This window comes from Pomacea canaliculata, linkage group LG1, assembly GCF_003073045.1.
Source record: "Pomacea canaliculata isolate SZHN2017 linkage group LG1, ASM307304v1, whole genome shotgun sequence".
In the NCBI taxonomy this organism is placed as follows: Eukaryota; Metazoa; Mollusca; class Gastropoda; order Architaenioglossa; family Ampullariidae; genus Pomacea; species Pomacea canaliculata.
This window is the reverse complement of record NC_037590.1, coordinates 396,675-413,845: the sequence shown is the minus strand read 5'-3', so window position 1 is coordinate 413,845 and position 17,171 is coordinate 396,675. Positions and strand designations below refer to the sequence as shown.

Sequence of the window (17,171 nt, the reverse complement as noted above, 5' to 3'; positions counted from 1 at the left end):
CAGCTCAGCTTCTAAGTTGGTGGAGATGTGGGAAGAACAAAGAAATCTAAGATGATGAAGATGTGAGAGGAACAGAGAAAGAGATCTAAGATGTGTAAAGACCAAAGAAAGAAATCTTAAGATGGTGAAGATGTGGGAAGAACAAAAAAACAGATTTAAGATTGTGTAAAGCACAAAAAAGAGATGTAAGATGATGATGGGAAGAACAAAGAAATTAAAGATGATGAAGGTGTGTGAAAAACAAAGAAATCTAAGATGGTAAAGGTGTGTGAAGAACAAAGAGATTTTGTGGGTATTTTAAATTATGACTTTGAAAGTCTCTTTTTGAACTTTGAAACTCAAATTGATTTTGATAATTTCTTACATTGTGTCTTCTTGAGCAGGTATCAGTAAGTAATTTATTTTTGTGCAGATATTGGTGCGAGCCACTAGGTCAGCTGTTGCTGTAACATCTGTCACCTGTACACTCAACATCCAGGTGTATAGAAATGCCAACTCACCAGTGTTCCAGTTACCACCCAACCTTAACGACTACAGATATACTATTCCAGACTCCACCAGTATTGGATCTGTTGTGGGAACCATCTCAGCCTCAGATGCTGATGGGGTAAGAAGAAATATAAATTATTCCAATAGTCAAAGTGAATTTTATTTATTTTAAAAGGTTTTTTAATACAGGTTACCTGTCTCCTATATACAATGTAACATATCCAAATATAACATTCCAAGAACAGTGCTGAAAGACTAATGCCTATTTTTTCACAACAGTCCACTGAATCATCATCCACTATGACAATGAATAACCATGGCATCAAAAGTGATGCACTCAATCAAATCAAATCTCTTCCACTTATCTTTTAATAGTTATATTTTAGATACACTGTCCATTCATTTACAGTGTGCATGCAGGCTGCATTGTAAGAAGATTTATGTAGTATTTGCAGTTAACAGTTAATTGTCATGTATATTGTAGTTTGTATTTAGTTAATGGTAATGGGAGTGCACCATTTGACTAGAGTCTGGACTTTACAGGATACCGTGTCCTACTCCATCAACAGCAGTAACCCAGTGACGTCTGCTTTCTACCTCCATCCAATATTAGGCAGCATAACACTTACTCATTCTCTCATTGGTGTCAACATCAGCAGTTATTCGGTGAGTCTGGATTCTTGTGGATTGTTAGGCAGGGGAATGTTTAGAACATGTTATATTATTTAAATCATTGATTATCAATGCTGAATTATAATTCTCAGAGTCACATCATAAGTGGAACAGACAGCCTAGTGCTTAGAGCAACGGTGTCACAAGCTTATGGTCATGGGAGATCCTTGACCTTTTTGTATGATCGTATCATCTCAGTCCAAGTCATATAATCAATGTCACTGCATGATCATCAAAATGACAGTCTGTTAGTCACATTTACAATACCCAAAATCATGAAGGTTCTGGATTTTTTGAGTAACATCAGAATTCTTTATTTTAATACTAATAAAACAGTGTGAGCTTATATAGTGTGGTATCCCAGCCAAAGCCAGGCTCTCCACGCATTAGTTTAGTTAGTTTATTTCTTGTTGCTCCTCTGAGGAGCATAGGGCCGCACTCCACGCATTACAAACACAGAAAAACAAGACAGACAAAATTCTTGTGGCTCCCTAAAGTTAGCGGGAATGCCAGGTTGTTATTCTTCTGGATGACATTCATAGATCAAGATGTCAGTGAGACAGATGTACAGTCATTGGCAGAGAGGGCGTAAGGAATACGCGGGGCCTGGGGCCGACAATCCGCGCGGGGCCGGGGTAATGGAGTACGTGTATCAATATCGATCCCTATTGATATGATGCTAGAAGCACTGATTTATATACAGTTAGATAGGCGAATTTGATCTTGAAGAAATTGGATTTTAAAGAGCCCCTCTCAGCATTTTTCCATCTAACGCAGAATATATTTTAAGTTGACAAACTCATAAAGCTGAACCGCGGGGCCCCTTCGATAGCGGGGCCTGGGGCGGCCGCCCCATTTGCCACCCCCTAACGCCGCCTCTGGTCATTGGACTGGAGCAGAATAGATCAGTAATCAAACAAGTAGATCAAATCATCAGGAAAATATCCAGATGATCATGTAACCAATACGTCAATGGCTACGTAGGGTTGGACTAAGTTGAACAGGAAAACACAAGATGGTTTCTCACGTTGAAATTTCTTTATTCAACTCTTTTCTCGGTTGCTGGCCTGCCTCCTCTCTCTCTCTCAAATCTCAACAACAGCATGCCAACCACTGTCCGCCCCGCTACTTATTTCCCTACCCTCGGAACATTCTAGAATGTCGATCCCTCCATCCCCTGCCCCCCCTCGCCCTGTCTGGTCATTGTTTCCACCCAAGTTCTCAGGCGGGTGTAACAATAGACCAGTGGCCGGGGGGTGGGCAGTTCAAGGTCGGCTACCCTGAACTCAACCAGCGTGGGAAAGGGCCAGTGGTCGCGGGTGGACAAGGTTGGCTACCTACGGACGCAGCCAGCGTGGGAAATAGGACAGCGTCACTCGACGCTGACCTTACAACAACAATTACATACTCAGTACACTTCTAGAGTGCTACACTTACCCGGGGAAAGAAAAAAAATGTTTCCTTTCAATTTACATTTGAAAAAACGGAAACATCAACCCGAACATAAAACAAGATTTCCCCGTGAACAAATCTCTACAGTCAAACTGCAGCACATAGACCTAATTACCATAGCATAACAAGTATTACACATCCATGTACATCAATTCAATACAACAAAATATCAGAATTCCCCTAAAGGTGTCTGTCAAAATACAGCTACTGAAGAAAAAAGGTTCGACCGATCACACATCAGTTTCAATTACAGGTAAGCTAAGCCACCTCTCCAATACTTCCATTACATCGTTTATGGCCAACCATACAGACTGCATCACCTGGTGGGGAGCTTTCTGACTAGAAGCTAAAAGACTTGCCATCTCTTGTCGGACACCATGCAACTTCGCCCTGTCCGACTGATTACCACTTGCACATCGGTGCATAAGATTTAATCTGTTCACCGGTCGGCGGATTCTGTCAGAGCGGCGTAGAGGTTGCTGCTCTTCACTGTCGCTCTCTGCTATCTCCTCTCTTTCATCTTCCTCTTCACTGTCGCTCTCTGCTATCTCCTCTGTTTCATCTTCCTGCTCTACTTCCTCCTCCCGGTTTTCTGCAAGTACCGCGGCTGGAATAAACTCTGGTGCCTCTGGCCTCAACTCTAGGCCCACTTCGATGTCTGGAAATTGCATCGGTTCGTCCTCCTCACCATTCCCACAGTCGGGGGGTGTGGCTGCTACCTCTTCTGCGCGCTGTCTGGGGGTTGTTGTTTCTGGTGGTTCTTTCCTGGGCCAAAGGTGGTGCCCAGCCTAATGCACCCACTGGGAGTAATAGATTGCGATGGAGTGTCCGTTTTGGTCCAGAGCCGTCCTCTCGTTGAACTACATACACCGGTATATTGTTCATTTTGTCCATCACGATAAAAACTCCTTCCTCCCAGCGGTCATCCACTTTGGATGTAATTCGTGGCCCCATCTTCTTTACCAGGACTCTGTCTCCCACTTCTAAGGTAGCTGCCAAAGCTCCTGCATCATACCTTATCTTGTTCTTAAGAGAGGCCTTTTCCATTTGCTCTGTGGCCATTCTGTATGCACTACGGAGGCTCTCTTTCAGGTCCTGCACATACTGCCTGCAACTCTTCCCTTGTCGCTTCCCTATGTCCAGGCCAAATGCCAGGTCGACTGGCAGTCTTGGATGTCGTCCGTAGAACAGGTAGGAGGGTGAGAATCCCGTGCTGCTGTGTATGCACGAGTTGTAGGCATGCACCACAGACTTCAGGTGTTTCCTCCAGTCTTTCTTCTGTTCAGTCTCTAGAGTTCGCAGCATACCGATCAGCGTTCTATTCCACCTTTCCACAGGGTTTCCGCAGGGGTGATATGGCGTGGTCCTGCATTTCTGGATTCCGGCCAGGCTACACAGTTCTTGGATGAGTTTTGACTCAAAATCCCGACCTTGATCAGACAGAATTCTGCCGGGGAATCCATAAGTCATGAAGAACTCGTTCCACAGAGCCCTGGCTGTCGTTCTTGCTGTTTGGTCTTTCGTCAGTATTGCTTGCGCGAACTTCGTAAAATGGTCCATAATGACCAGTATGTTCTGCTTTTCCCTTTGACCTCAATGGTGAGAAAATCTATGGTCAGCAGTTCCAGTGGGTGTGATGTCACGATGGTTGACATGGGTGCTTTCTGCGCGTGCGTCCCACTGCGAACGCACCGTTCGCAGCTCTGGATTTTCCTCTTGAGATCAGCCGCCATGAACGGCCAGAAGAAACGCATTCGTGCGTGTCGTATGGCATCGTCAAAGTGGGTGTGGTAGAGCTCATCGTGCACACCTCTCATCGCCTCCTGTCGCATGGAGCGGGGTACCACCAGCTGCACCCGGGTTGATGTGGCGTCAGACACACGCCGGTAGAGCACACCATGTTCTAGCATCAGGCTCTTCCTCTCCCTGGCGTATATCCTGGTCTCTGGCGCCGTCACTGTCAGGTCGGTTCCTTCTTTGAGCGCTTGGCAGACAGCGGCTATGTGGGGGTCTTGCTGCTGTAACCTCCGCCAGTCGTCGACTGTCAGGGTGGTGAAGTCTGGCTCCCCGCCCTCCGGCTCTAAGATGCCGTCTGGAATCATGTTTGGGTCCCTTACGACAGCTTCGACGGCTGGGGTGAAGTTGTCAGTGACGTCATTGTCACGTGACATGGGCGTGGTGTGCCGGGCTGTCTGCTGGATGGAGTGTACTGGCCTTCCTGCACTTTTGGCTGTCAGTATGCTCACAACTGCACTTCGATTTACAACTTGTGGGGTATCGTCTTGAAATTTCCTCGCTTTCTCCAGTAGGAACCCAACTTTCTCTAAGGTGTCCCTGTATTCTTCATCTGCTTCTGGCGGGTCCTGCGGTCGCCTTGACAACCCGTCCGCATCGGTGTGTGTCGAGCCCTGCTTGTACACGAGGTCGAAGTCGTACAGTGACAGGGATGACAATCATCTGTGGCTAACTGCGTCTAACTTTGCATTCTTCAGCACATGGCAAAGCGGGTTGTTGTCAGTAACCACGGTGACGCGGGAGCCCAAGATGTAGTCGTGAAACTTCTCTGTCATGGCCCATTTCAGAGCGAGAAATTCTCGCTTGTGTGCGGGGTAGTTCACTTCTGTCTTGTTGAGCCCTCTGCTGGCGTATGCGATTACCTTGAGTTCGCCCTGTTGATGTTGGTACAGCACGGCCCCCAGGCCAGTGCCACTGGCATCACAATGCAGGATGAAGGGCTGGGAGTGGTCAGCAATGCCAAGACCAGTGCCACTGGCATCACAGTGCAGGATGAAGGGCTGGGACTGGTCAGCGATGCCCAGCATCGGCTCTGCAGTCAGTGCTTTGATCAGGGACTCAAACGCACTTTGTTCTCGCTCTCCCCACAGGTGAGATATATCTGACGACAGATTGAGTGCACCCGCCTTCTTAGCTGTTTTTTTAAGCTTATGTGGTACATATCCAACAGTAAGGTCGTTCAGAGGCTTGGCAATTTGCGCGAACTGGGGAACCCAGCGCCTATAAAACCCTGCAAACCCTAGGAACGCTTTAACATCTCGCACTGTTTTGGGGACAGGCCAACTGGTCAGAGCCTCGATCTTTTCAGGGTCTGGCCTAATACCTTCTGCGGAGATGAGGTATCCTAGGTGTCTGACCTCAGTGGTGGCAAAAATACATTTATCGGGGTCAAGTTTCAGCTTAAAACTACGCATCCTCTCCAAAGCTCTAATTGTTCTATCTTCTAGTTGCTGGAGATTAGTGCCATGTACCAAAATGTCATCGAGAAAAATAATCAGCTCTGCCAAGTTCATATCACTCAAACAACAGTCCATCAACCGTTGAAATGTCATGGGGGCGTTGACAAGGCCGAATGGCAACCTCTGGAATTCGTACAGTCCGAACGGGGTGGTAAATGCAGAAATCTTCTTCGCCCGCTCGGACAGAGGCACCTGGTAATAGGCCTTCGACAAATCTAGGCTAGTAAAAACCTTAGCCCCACTCAACGTTAAAAACAGTTGCTCAATTTTTGGTAACGAATAACTGTCCCTCACTGTCCGCGCATTCACCCTCCTGTAGTCTACACACATGCGCAGTGCCCCATTCTTCTTTCTCACTAGCACAATGGGTGAAGCGAAGGAACTGGTCGACGGCTTGATGATGCGAGCATCCAGCAACTGCTGCACATGTTGTCTGACCTCCTCCAGGTCCTGTGGCGGTATAGGCCTCGGTCTTTCTCTAATCGACGGACCTGGAGTCAGTTCAATGTCATGCACAACATCTGTCATGTTCAAGTCAAACTCTTTTTCATTAAACACATCACTAAATGTTAACAACTTCTTTATAAATCTGTCTTTCCATGTTTGGTCGACGTTTGCACCAAAACGGAATCTCTCCGATAGTTCAGGAACACTGTTCTTTTCTTCTTCGACGTGGTTGGCATGACAGTGCGTCCTGCCAGCGTCTTGTAAGTCGCAGTTCAAGTCTTGTAACACACTGGGGAGTGAATATTCACTCTGTATGGTGAACAGGTCCGCTATCACACTTTTCCTTCTGATAATGACTGGTGAATCGGTGGTGTTTAACAACGTCACCCTAATCCGGGGAAGAGTGTTTGTTGACACCTTGCCACTCAACACGCACACCCCGTCCGGTAACGCCTCCACTGTCGGCTCCTGGATCAGCACAGCGTCCTTGTTGATGATTGCACCATGCCGCACAATCCCTCGGACATCGGTCACCGAGCGGGGTGGCAGTGTCGTGTCCGGTGTCAACAGTCGTACCGGGCACAGACGTCCATTTGGTGCACTAGTCGCCTCCCTGTAGGCGTGAGCGATCATGCCACACAGCGGTAGTCTTGTGGTGAAGTTCCGCCCCGCCATACGTTCGCACTGTCGGGCGTATGCTCTCAGGATGTTGGTGCCGGCTATCACTGGCACTCGTGACGAATACTCCGTGTCTGGACAGACAAGTAGTAAGGTGTCTACTTTACTGTCCACACCAACGACGTCTTTAGGCAACCACACCGACACACGCACAACACCAATATAGGGCACAGAATGACCGCCTGCTCCTATCACTTGCAGTGTAGAATCCAGGTTTTCCAGCTGTCGATGTCGCATATTTCTGCGAAAAAAGGACTCCGACACAATAGACACCTGCGAGCCGCTGTCTATCAAACAGCGTGACGTCACGCCGTCGATGCGGATGGGTGATTCGCAGCTCGGTCCCACCAACGCCTCGAGGTTTGTTTGGTCTGCGCCGGGTGAGTGTAATTCCGCGAGCACCACTCGACTGGTCAGCGTCACATGTCGTCTGGAAGAGGAGTTTCTCACTGCCACCTGCACTCTCGACCCTGTGACACTGGCTGACACTACCGTGATATTTTCCGGTAACCATTCTTGTGAACGCGCAGTGATTGTAACAGGTGCGTTCAGAGTGTTTGTCAGGGTACCACACAGCTCCACAGTTTGCTGCGGAGGAATATCCAGCACTGCACTGTTTAACCGAACTGGCCGTAGTTCTAAAAGGCCCTGTTCGATGGTGTTGGCGGCGGTTGAAAGGAGATGATGATGCTTTCTCACCTTCTCGGCTGGGGTCTCACGGTCGCCTTCTTGGACCAGCACTCGCCCCTCTGTGGTGGTCCCTTTCAGTTCGGGGAGGCCCTGTTTCTTCCGCCACTTGCTTTCCTGTCTCCGCCGCTCTCTCTCTCTCTGCACCACCAGCGCTGCATTCACCGGATTGTTGCACTCACGATAAAAATGTCCCTCTTCCCCGCACTTGAAACAGTACTTGCTTCTTCTCACCTTACGGACTGGTCTGTCCTGTTGTACATGGGTGACACGCACCTCTGTACGGGCTTTGGTGCATCTCTCACCCTTCTCACTTGATGAATCACATTTTGAGATCAAACTCTCAATCTGCCGCACATGGCAGTATAACTCTGGGAAGGTGGGTCTACCTTCCCCAGGAATCCCAAATTTATTTCGAATGTCCATGGCGACCATCGGTTCGGAGATTCCCTTGGAGAATATATAATACAGCCTGCGGTTGCATTCCTCCTCCGTCAGGCCACCTAATGTTTTTAGCACCGACATCTTCGTGGAGAGTTGCAGAAGGAATTGTGACAGGCACTGCTCTCGGGTCGGTCTCATCTGACACAATTCGATATAGATGTCGTCTGCAGATTGTAGCTCCCCGAACAGCGCCTGCAAGTCTGCAACCAATTCGCTGACGGTGCCATACTGTTTGTCTTTGGTGTGGAGATGTGCCGCTCCTTTCAGACTTCGTCTCAGGAACGCGAACTTCTCCTCGATCAGTGCATCGTCTTGTATTTCGAGCGCCTGCACTTTCCACTGCTCGAAGGTGACCTCTTGGGGCGATGTAGGCGGAAGCCCAGTAAATGTTTTTAATTCTGGGAGAGGAACGGGCGGTAGTAATTGCACATGTATTGCCTTTGTCACTTCGTTCCTAGCACTTTCAGACCGGAGCTCTTCTAGCTGGCAGCGAAGTTCTTCGATGATGCTGTCTTTATCTGCTGCTCCGGTGCTGTTTGTGCTGCAGTCAGCCATGGTGTTCTGCCGAGGAATTAAAGTTGCTCCTGTACAACTAGCCCCACATTGGGCGCCAGAAATGTAACCAATACGTCAATGGCTACGTAGGGTTGGACTAAGTTGAACAGGAAAACACAAGATGGTTTCTCACGTTGAAATTTCTTTATTCAACTCTTTTCTCGGTTGCTGGCCTGCCTCCTCTCTCTCTCTCAAATCTCAACAACAGCATGCCAACCACTGTCCGCCCGCTACTTATTTCCTACCCTCGGAACATTCTAGAATGTCGATCCCTCCATCCCCTGCCCCCCCTCGCCCTGTCTGGTCATTGTTTCCACCCAAGTTCTCAGGCGGGTGTAACAATAGACCAGTGGCCGGGGGGTGGGCAGTTCAAGGTCGGCTACCCTGAACTCAACCAGCGTGGGAAAGGGCAGTGGTCGCGGGTGGACAAGGTTGGCTACCTACGGACGCAGCCAGCGTGGGAAATAGGACAGCGTCACTCGACGCTGACCTTACAACAACAATTACATACTCAGTACACTTCTAGAGTGCTACAATCACAAAGCAGAAATTGCAGTACAATGTTGAAACATATGACTCTTTGGCACTGATGTAAAGTCTATCTCAGGGACGACTTATAATAATGAAGAAATTGCGATTTTCAACTGTAGGGGATTTTCTGGTACAGAAATTTTTGGATGTTGCTAGATTTTATAGCATTCAAGTCGAATTGTAGCTATCAGCGATGTAAGATTTATTTTAATCTTGCCATCAGTAAGAATCAGTGATCTAGTTCAGATAGCACAGGTATTTATTTTCTCCATAAAGAAAGCAGTAATTGTGTGAGCATAAACAGCAGACATTTGTTTACTTGACCACTTAAGTTTTCAGCCAGGAAAAGATATTTGCAGATTTTGCTAAGTGTACTCCTAACATAATAATCTTTTGCTGTTGTCTTGATGTGCAGCTGATAGTACGAGCTAGTGACCAGCGAAGGCCAGATGAGAGAACAGCTCAGGCTACAGTTTACATCACCATTCTGCATGACCTGTACGATCCCCAGTTTTCTCAAGATATGTATACCTTTACAAATATCCGTGAAGACGCTGGGAGCAATGCAGTCATTGGTACTGTCACTGCCTCAGATTCTGACCTCAAGGTTAGTAAGATCCTAAGCATTAGCTCTTATTTTTACTCTCGGATCAGTAGAATAAAATGGTAATATACAGATGGAAGTTGTATCTCATTTGTTTTTTTAAATTTACTTCTGAGAAGAGGTTTCTATACTATTTCTTGTTTTAAGCTTATGAATTGTGAGTTTTTCACTAAATAGAGCAAGCATTTTTTTTTTTACATAAATTGTGCAAAGACATTAATTATTAGTAGCCTCTCAACAAACTTTGGTAATTGTCAGTCATACTGTTAAATGACTGAGGAGAGGGCAGTGAATGTGTCATTTGGGTGACCAGGTTTGAACCAACATAATAAACACTAGATCAGCATTAAAGCACTAAATCAAAATTATGTTTCTAGTCGTGTTTGGACGTTTTGCCGCCGGACGTTTCGGAGTCGGACGTTTTGCCGACCGGATGTTTAGCCAACAGACTTTTCGCCGCATTATGTCAGAGAGAGAGAGAGCTTACTTACTTCTCAAAGAATGAAAGTAACTACTAGATTACACAATAATTCTTTATTTCAAACAAATTTTACACAGACTTCACAGACAGTTCACTTTGATTGTCACAGATTATGAGCAACAGCTTTGAGAAAAAACATTGATACAATGGCGAGAGAAATGTGTGAGCTAACGGTTCACATGAGGAGGGATAGTGAGAGAGAGTTCACTGATACATTGATACAATGGCGAGAGAAATGTGTGAGCTAAGGGGCGTCACACACTTGACTTCGGCTAAAGGTCCCGCGTGAAATGCCGAAATGAAGTGCCCCGCGCCGAAACCTCCGTCGACGAAACATACGTTGGCTAAACGTCCGGTCGGCAAAACGTCCGGCTGCGAAAAGTCCGTGTACCGTTTCTACTAACTGTCTGTCATATTTATTTGCTTCTAGGACTTGCAATGGTGTTTATAGACTGATCTAACAGACACTGAAGTGATTTGAACAAAGAGGGACCAGATATTTAAACAACAAACTTTTAAAACTTTTCATTTGTCATGTGTTAGAACATTCTTTTTACATTTTGTCATATGCATATGTTACAATGATATTTATAAACATTTCATATGATGTCCAGTATTTCTAATCAATGATCTGCTTAAATGATTGTCTATGTCATTATCGCACATAAACTGTAAATTGGTTCACACTGTATTTACCACCAGCTGAAACCCCGACTTGGCAGGGATTTTACACAGCTGATGGGTTTCTTCCTTGAACAATATAGAACAGCAGTTTACACGGAACAGCAACGCCTGATGTTCTTTGAATCTTTTTTTGATCAAAATATATCACAAATTGATTGGCAGGGCCAGCTTGTCTTCGAGATTGTGGGAAGGAGCACAGGACCAGCCTTCTTTCAGCTTGCTAATCCAGTGGCTAATGGGAACAGTGCCACTTTAGGGGTGCTTGTGAAGGATGCCTCTTACCTGCGTAGAGACCAATCTGGAAATTATACGGTGAGACAGAGTTCCATGCTGACACATTAGAGTTCCATGATGAGATAATAAAGGTACACAGTCAGATATTAAATGTCAACAGTCAAACATTAGATTGAAGCACCTTGGCTAGATACTACCTTAAAGTTCCACAGTAAAATTTAAATTTATATAGTGACTTACTAGCTTAAAGTTGCACAGTGAAACATTACATTAAATATTAGCTTTAAACTTAACAACATTACATTAAAGTGCCATTATTAAGATATTAGCTTTAAACTCAACAGTGAGATATACATTAAAACACTATGTTGAGACATTGAAAGCTTTATGGTGAGACATTATAAGAGCTCCATAAAAAAGACATTAGCACTCCACAGTGAGATTAAAGACACAAAGTAAGAATTAGGTTAATGCTAAGGCTAGACTTTAAAGTTCAAAGGTCAGACATAACTTCAGTACATTTTCAGTCAGTTTTAACAAATGTTTTTGTCACTTCACCTGCCAGAGCAGCTCTGCATCATGAAGACTGCTGGTGTATTTGCAGCTGGACCTGACTGTGTATGATTCTGCTTATCCTGATCGCAAAGACACCTGCACTGTTGTCATTTCTATGCTGCGCAACTTGAATGCACCAAGCTTCAACAGCACCAATTACAACGTACAGATCTCTGAATTGACTGCAGCAGGCTCAGTCATCTTTACAGGAATTGCAGCAACAGATGCTGACGGAGTAATGTCTTTTCCTTCCCCAGACTGTTCACATTATGCTGTTGGGACATGCTTTTTGCTTTTCTGAGCTGGTCCCATATTTCCCTTCTCCACCTCATTGTACTTTGTTCCATAATGTTACATAATTTAGTGTCAAGAGCATTCATCACTTCTTTATACATCATTTGTTCTTGTCTTCCAAGCTCTTCACATTCTAATCAAGCCATCCAACACTCCATTGTACCTTCGACTTTACTCCTTCACTTCTGTATCAGCACTGCTTCTTTCCTATGTTCCTACATTTCCTACATCAGTTCCTACATTTCCTACATCGTGTGCAGTAGCACTCACAACATTCTCCTTGCATCACTCTTCTTTTCCTTGTGTGTGTGTTTTATTAATGACCATAATAGGCATTTAGAACTAAATACAGTTCAGCAAGAGCAAAAAAAAGTGCTCCATTAAAATCTCTTCTTTTAAGACTTACAAGGACAACTGAATCAACTTGATCACTAGGAAGAGGCTAGGAACATATTTTTCTAATAAAAGTAAAAAAATCTCTGGTTTTCCTCTAAAAGTCAAAATATGTCTTTGGTTTTGCAAATATTCACTAGATGGTGATGTAAATGTCATCCCCTACCCACCTTGCTGTTCAGCCTCCAGACACTCCCCCTTCTCCATGGTAAAGACTGTTATGGAAAACTGTATTACAGAGAATATCTTCATGATCCTAATGATATGGGTTAGGACTATTGGGGAACAATGGGTTATAGATAACATTTTCATGATCCTAATGACTTGTTTTCAGGACTCACTGCTTTTCTCGATTTTGCCAAGCATAAGATCTGACTACTACTATATCAACCCCTTCTCTGGTCATGTCAGTCTTATCCACTCACTTCTGGGAACCAACTATACCTCTGACTTGGTAAGAGATATAGCTGCTTGCAAAGAAACTCTAAAGAAAAAAAAAATGAGTGAATGCTTTGATTTCACTAGGCCACACAATATTGTCAGGCCACGTGGTAACCTTTTCATAGCATTACTATTGCTATTCAAGACCTTGATAACTTTTACTGACACACATATGACTCACACTTAGTTAGAAAATGTGTTTGTAAATGTAAATAGTTTTATGAATGTGAATAACTTTTTAAAATGTATTTTGTACTAAATTATGTGGAAAGGGAAAACAAACATGAAAAATGGGGGAAGACTCAGGCAAAAGCAGGTCATGAAGAACAAAAATTTACAAAAGTTTTTTTTTTTTTTGCATTATTAACAAATGATAAGAATGCAATGATTAATTGTTGTTTAAAATAAAACTATCAAATTTACATAGTATGTGCACTAAAACTTGCCTCCCATTATGAAACAATATGAAATAAGAACTGATCATCTATGTTCACAGACTTTGATTACATGTACAGTACACCTGTATAAGGGTGAAGATTAGTGAGAGAAACATGGGCTATAATTTATTATGCACATGTGTATACACAGGCTGAGAGTTTTGAAATGTCAAAATGTACAGTTGAACATTGAAGTGCGTGACCAGCGGCTTGTCGGTGAGAAGAGGAGTTCTGCCACGCTGACAGTTCAGATTATCAGAGTTTTCCCACCTGTCTTCACCAACCTGCCAGCAGCACAGACAGTCACACGAAGCGCACCTGCAGGCTCTCTTATTTATACTGTATCTACCACCAGCCAAAACCCTCAGGTAGGCAGGTATTTTACACAGCTGATGGGTTTCTTCCTGGCACAATGTAGAACACCAGTTTACACTAGACAAACATGCCTGCTGTTCTTTGAATTGGTTCCTTGAGTTTACACTCTCTTGACCAACAGTTACACAATGTTGACACATTTACTTTATTTTAACAACCATTTGAATGCTATCTGAGCAAGTATTTATCACCTTTATAACCTTTTGTTATAGCCAACCAGAGCTTGGGTATCCTGCCACACTAATATCTGACTCAAGATTTTGTTTGTCATGTATGCAGAAAAGCAGCATATCCCATGCATTTTTGTAGGTTTTTTTCCCATGTGTCATACCTTGTTCACAAGAACCACTGATGTTTATGTCTTTGACTGCCTGATCCTCATTTTAATAAATGGTGTCATTCAGGGAGTCATAAACTATCAACTAGTGGGCATCTATCCATCTCTGCTGTACTTCACTATCAATCGCAGCACTGGGGAGGTGCGCTTGAACTCATCTCTCCTCCCTGACCCACTTTGCCTACAAAGTTATGAGGTAAAAATGGTAGTTCTGCTACTTTCTCACAGTTACAAGTGTTGATGTAAGCTTAATTGTCTAAGTTATAAGGATATCATGCTGTATACTTACTGATGTACTGGTGCTGAGAACGTTTGTCTGTTGCATTGCGGAATAATGATCTATAGCTTAGAATAAGGTGCTTTTGCTCAAAATTGTGAGATGAGCTTAATTCTTCTGAGACAAACTTCTAGAGTTTAATCGACGAGCCACTCTTGCTTCGTGCTTAGTTACGGGTTGAGTGGTTTCTTGGTGTTTTGTGTTTTTAACTAATTTTACTCACTCTTGCAATATAGCACTACCACACAGCAGAGCAGCGGTTAATATAAACAATAATCAATACACTGCAGCCTTATATGCAGACTTTGTAAAAGCCTTTGCTCATTACAAAATTTAAACTTTACAAGCGTAGTAACTGCTCCATCCATTTCCTCAAATCCTTTTTTTCAAAAAAGAGCAGAGAGAGTTGCAGTTAAAGACTTCAGTGTAGGATCCCATTAAAGTGAAATTTGGTGTTCCACAAGGCTCAATCTTAGGTCGTCTTCTGTTCTCTGTCTACATTAGGGATCTTCACCATCATATCTCCCAATCATGTGAAATCCCAATATATTTTCTGTTGCAGCTGGAAATCATTGCATTCAACACAAACAATCCAGACTTGCAGGCCACATCGACCCTTACTGTCAGGGTCGATCGCAACCCTAGTCCTCCCATATGCAATCCAAACTCCATTGATAAAGTTCTTGCGTTAGATGCAAACGTTGGTGATATTGTTGGTACAGTATCTGCTACTGACCCAGAAGGTGTAAGTACCACTGTCAGTTTTTCTAGTTTTTTTCATCTGTAAAATCTATAAATGACTTTGATGAGGTTGTTTCCATAACTTGTTTATTTATATGATGTGTTTCTGATTTTAGAGTAATAGGACAATTTAAAAAGCATGCATCATTGCTTATATTTATGTATTATTTTTCATGCATATCTATGTATAGAGATACTTGATCTTTCATCTGTTTTTAGAATCAGCCACGCTACAGATTCCTGACCGCTGACCAAGAGGACTTGCGACACTTCCTGGTCACCCCAGACACTGGCAACATCATTCTGCTCCAGCCCTTATCCACCCTTGGCCAGAGTACCGTCTTCACGGTCTGTTCAGGCAGCACACACATTCTTTAAATCTCCTAAGATCTGTAGTCTTTCAAGAATTCAATTTTCTTAGGTTAGTCTTACACTGAGTTAAAGATAAGACTCTCCACAACTGATTTTTATTTCAGCTTCTTGAAATTGGATTGTTTTTGTCTGAAACTAGATTATCTTTATTTAAACTTTCTCTATTTTGATGTGTATAGTCAAATTCCATCAAGACTATGTTTCCCTAGTCTGTGCTTAAAATCTTTCAGGCTTGTTCCCAGCCTAAATCTGCACAAGCTATGCTACTATTGTATTAAGACCTTACCAATTATAACACTCTCTTAGTCACAACCCAAATATTTTTCAGGGATGCATTTCACTATATAAATGTCATCCCTATTAGGACTACCTCCTCAAGGTAGTGTATAGGCTGTGCTGACTGGCTGATTGTTACATCAAGTGGGTGACCAAATATTGACTTTGTTCACTTTCATGGTGTAGTTTACAGTTGAAGCCAGTGATCAGGCCTGCATATCACCAAAGAATTGCACAACAACTGTGCGCTTCACCCTTGGTACAGACCAGCCTCCAGTGTTTTCGCAGACATCCTATTACTGGAGCATCAATGAAAGCGCCTTCCAACAGGCTTCTGTCTACAATCTGGTCACAGCCAGGGACCCTGACTTACAGGTTAGTATAATAGTGTTGAAATGGTTTAGTTACGCTGCTTAGCACAGCACACTACCCAAGACAGTCCTTCAGGAATGTGTGGAAGGAGGACATAGATGGGGTAAACAGAAGAAAGAGTGGCTGACAAACATTAAAGAGTGGACTTTCTGCCAGATGGCAGACCTACTGACATATGGGTGCAGATTTTGTTGTACTATCTAGGAGTGCAGCCGCTGTTGAAGTATACTCAATACACAGTGAATATGAGTGCAGACACTGTTGCATTACAAAGTCCAACTGCATTGTCAGAATAGATTTCAATTGCCTTCTTCCATAAACACCTGAAAACACCACATTCTTGCATCTTCTTGTTGGTAAGAGCCACCTCCTACTGTTGTGTAACAGCTGCATCTTGCTAGTGAATGGAATCATCTGTAAACTGCAACATTGACATAATCAAGGCAAAGCCTTAAATACACCACAAAAACACCACATGACTTCTTCATTGGTTTAGAAATGTTTTAATGCTGCTAGGCTAATGTTTCAACTTCAAGGAGAGAACATCCTAGAAACAGACCGCTTCACATATCTGGGGAGCATCGTCAGCAAGGATGGTGGAGCGGACGACGACATCAGAAGCCGCATAAACAAGGCCAGGCATGCTTTCAACAGTCTGCGCCCCATCTGGAACTCCCGAGCATTATCCCTTCGCAGCAAGACCCGCATATTTAACACCAATGTGAAGGCAGTCCTACTGTATGGCTCTGAAACTTGGAGAGTGACAAACACCATCAACAACAAGCTCCAGACCTTTACCAACCGATGCCTTCGCCATATTTTGAGAATAAGATGGCCTGAGAGGATCTCCAACAGCAGCCTGTGGGAAAGAACTAACCAGAATGCCACTAGTCAAGACATCAAAAAGCGCAAGTGGGGCTGGATAGGACACACCCTGCGCAAACCAGCTGACACCATTGCCAGGCAGGCACTTGACTGGAACCCGCAGGGGAAGAGGAAAGTTGGGAGGCCAAAACAGACTTGGAGAAGATCAGTAGAGAGCGAGGCAAAGGCTGCCGGAACCACATGGGCCCAACTGAGGGGGCTGCC

The 17,171-nt window shown here is 44.2% G+C and overlaps 1 protein-coding gene across 1 annotated transcript in view; it reads left to right on the top strand.

The window, feature by feature from the left end:
* LOC112576226 (protocadherin Fat 4-like) overlaps positions 1–17,171 on the top strand; it is a 143,983-nt gene that overhangs the window by 42,335 nt on the left and 84,477 nt on the right. Inside the window, exons 43-53 of the mRNA XM_025258526.1 lie at positions 413–607; positions 1,033–1,155; positions 9,625–9,816; positions 11,141–11,290; positions 11,817–12,002; positions 12,789–12,908; positions 13,515–13,700; positions 14,112–14,240; positions 14,884–15,066; positions 15,282–15,410; positions 15,897–16,085. Coding sequence (XP_025114311.1) covers positions 413–607; positions 1,033–1,155; positions 9,625–9,816; positions 11,141–11,290; positions 11,817–12,002; positions 12,789–12,908; positions 13,515–13,700; positions 14,112–14,240; positions 14,884–15,066; positions 15,282–15,410; positions 15,897–16,085 — 1,782 coding nt within the window. The remainder of the gene's footprint in view (positions 1–412; positions 608–1,032; positions 1,156–9,624; positions 9,817–11,140; positions 11,291–11,816; positions 12,003–12,788; positions 12,909–13,514; positions 13,701–14,111; positions 14,241–14,883; positions 15,067–15,281; positions 15,411–15,896; positions 16,086–17,171) is intronic.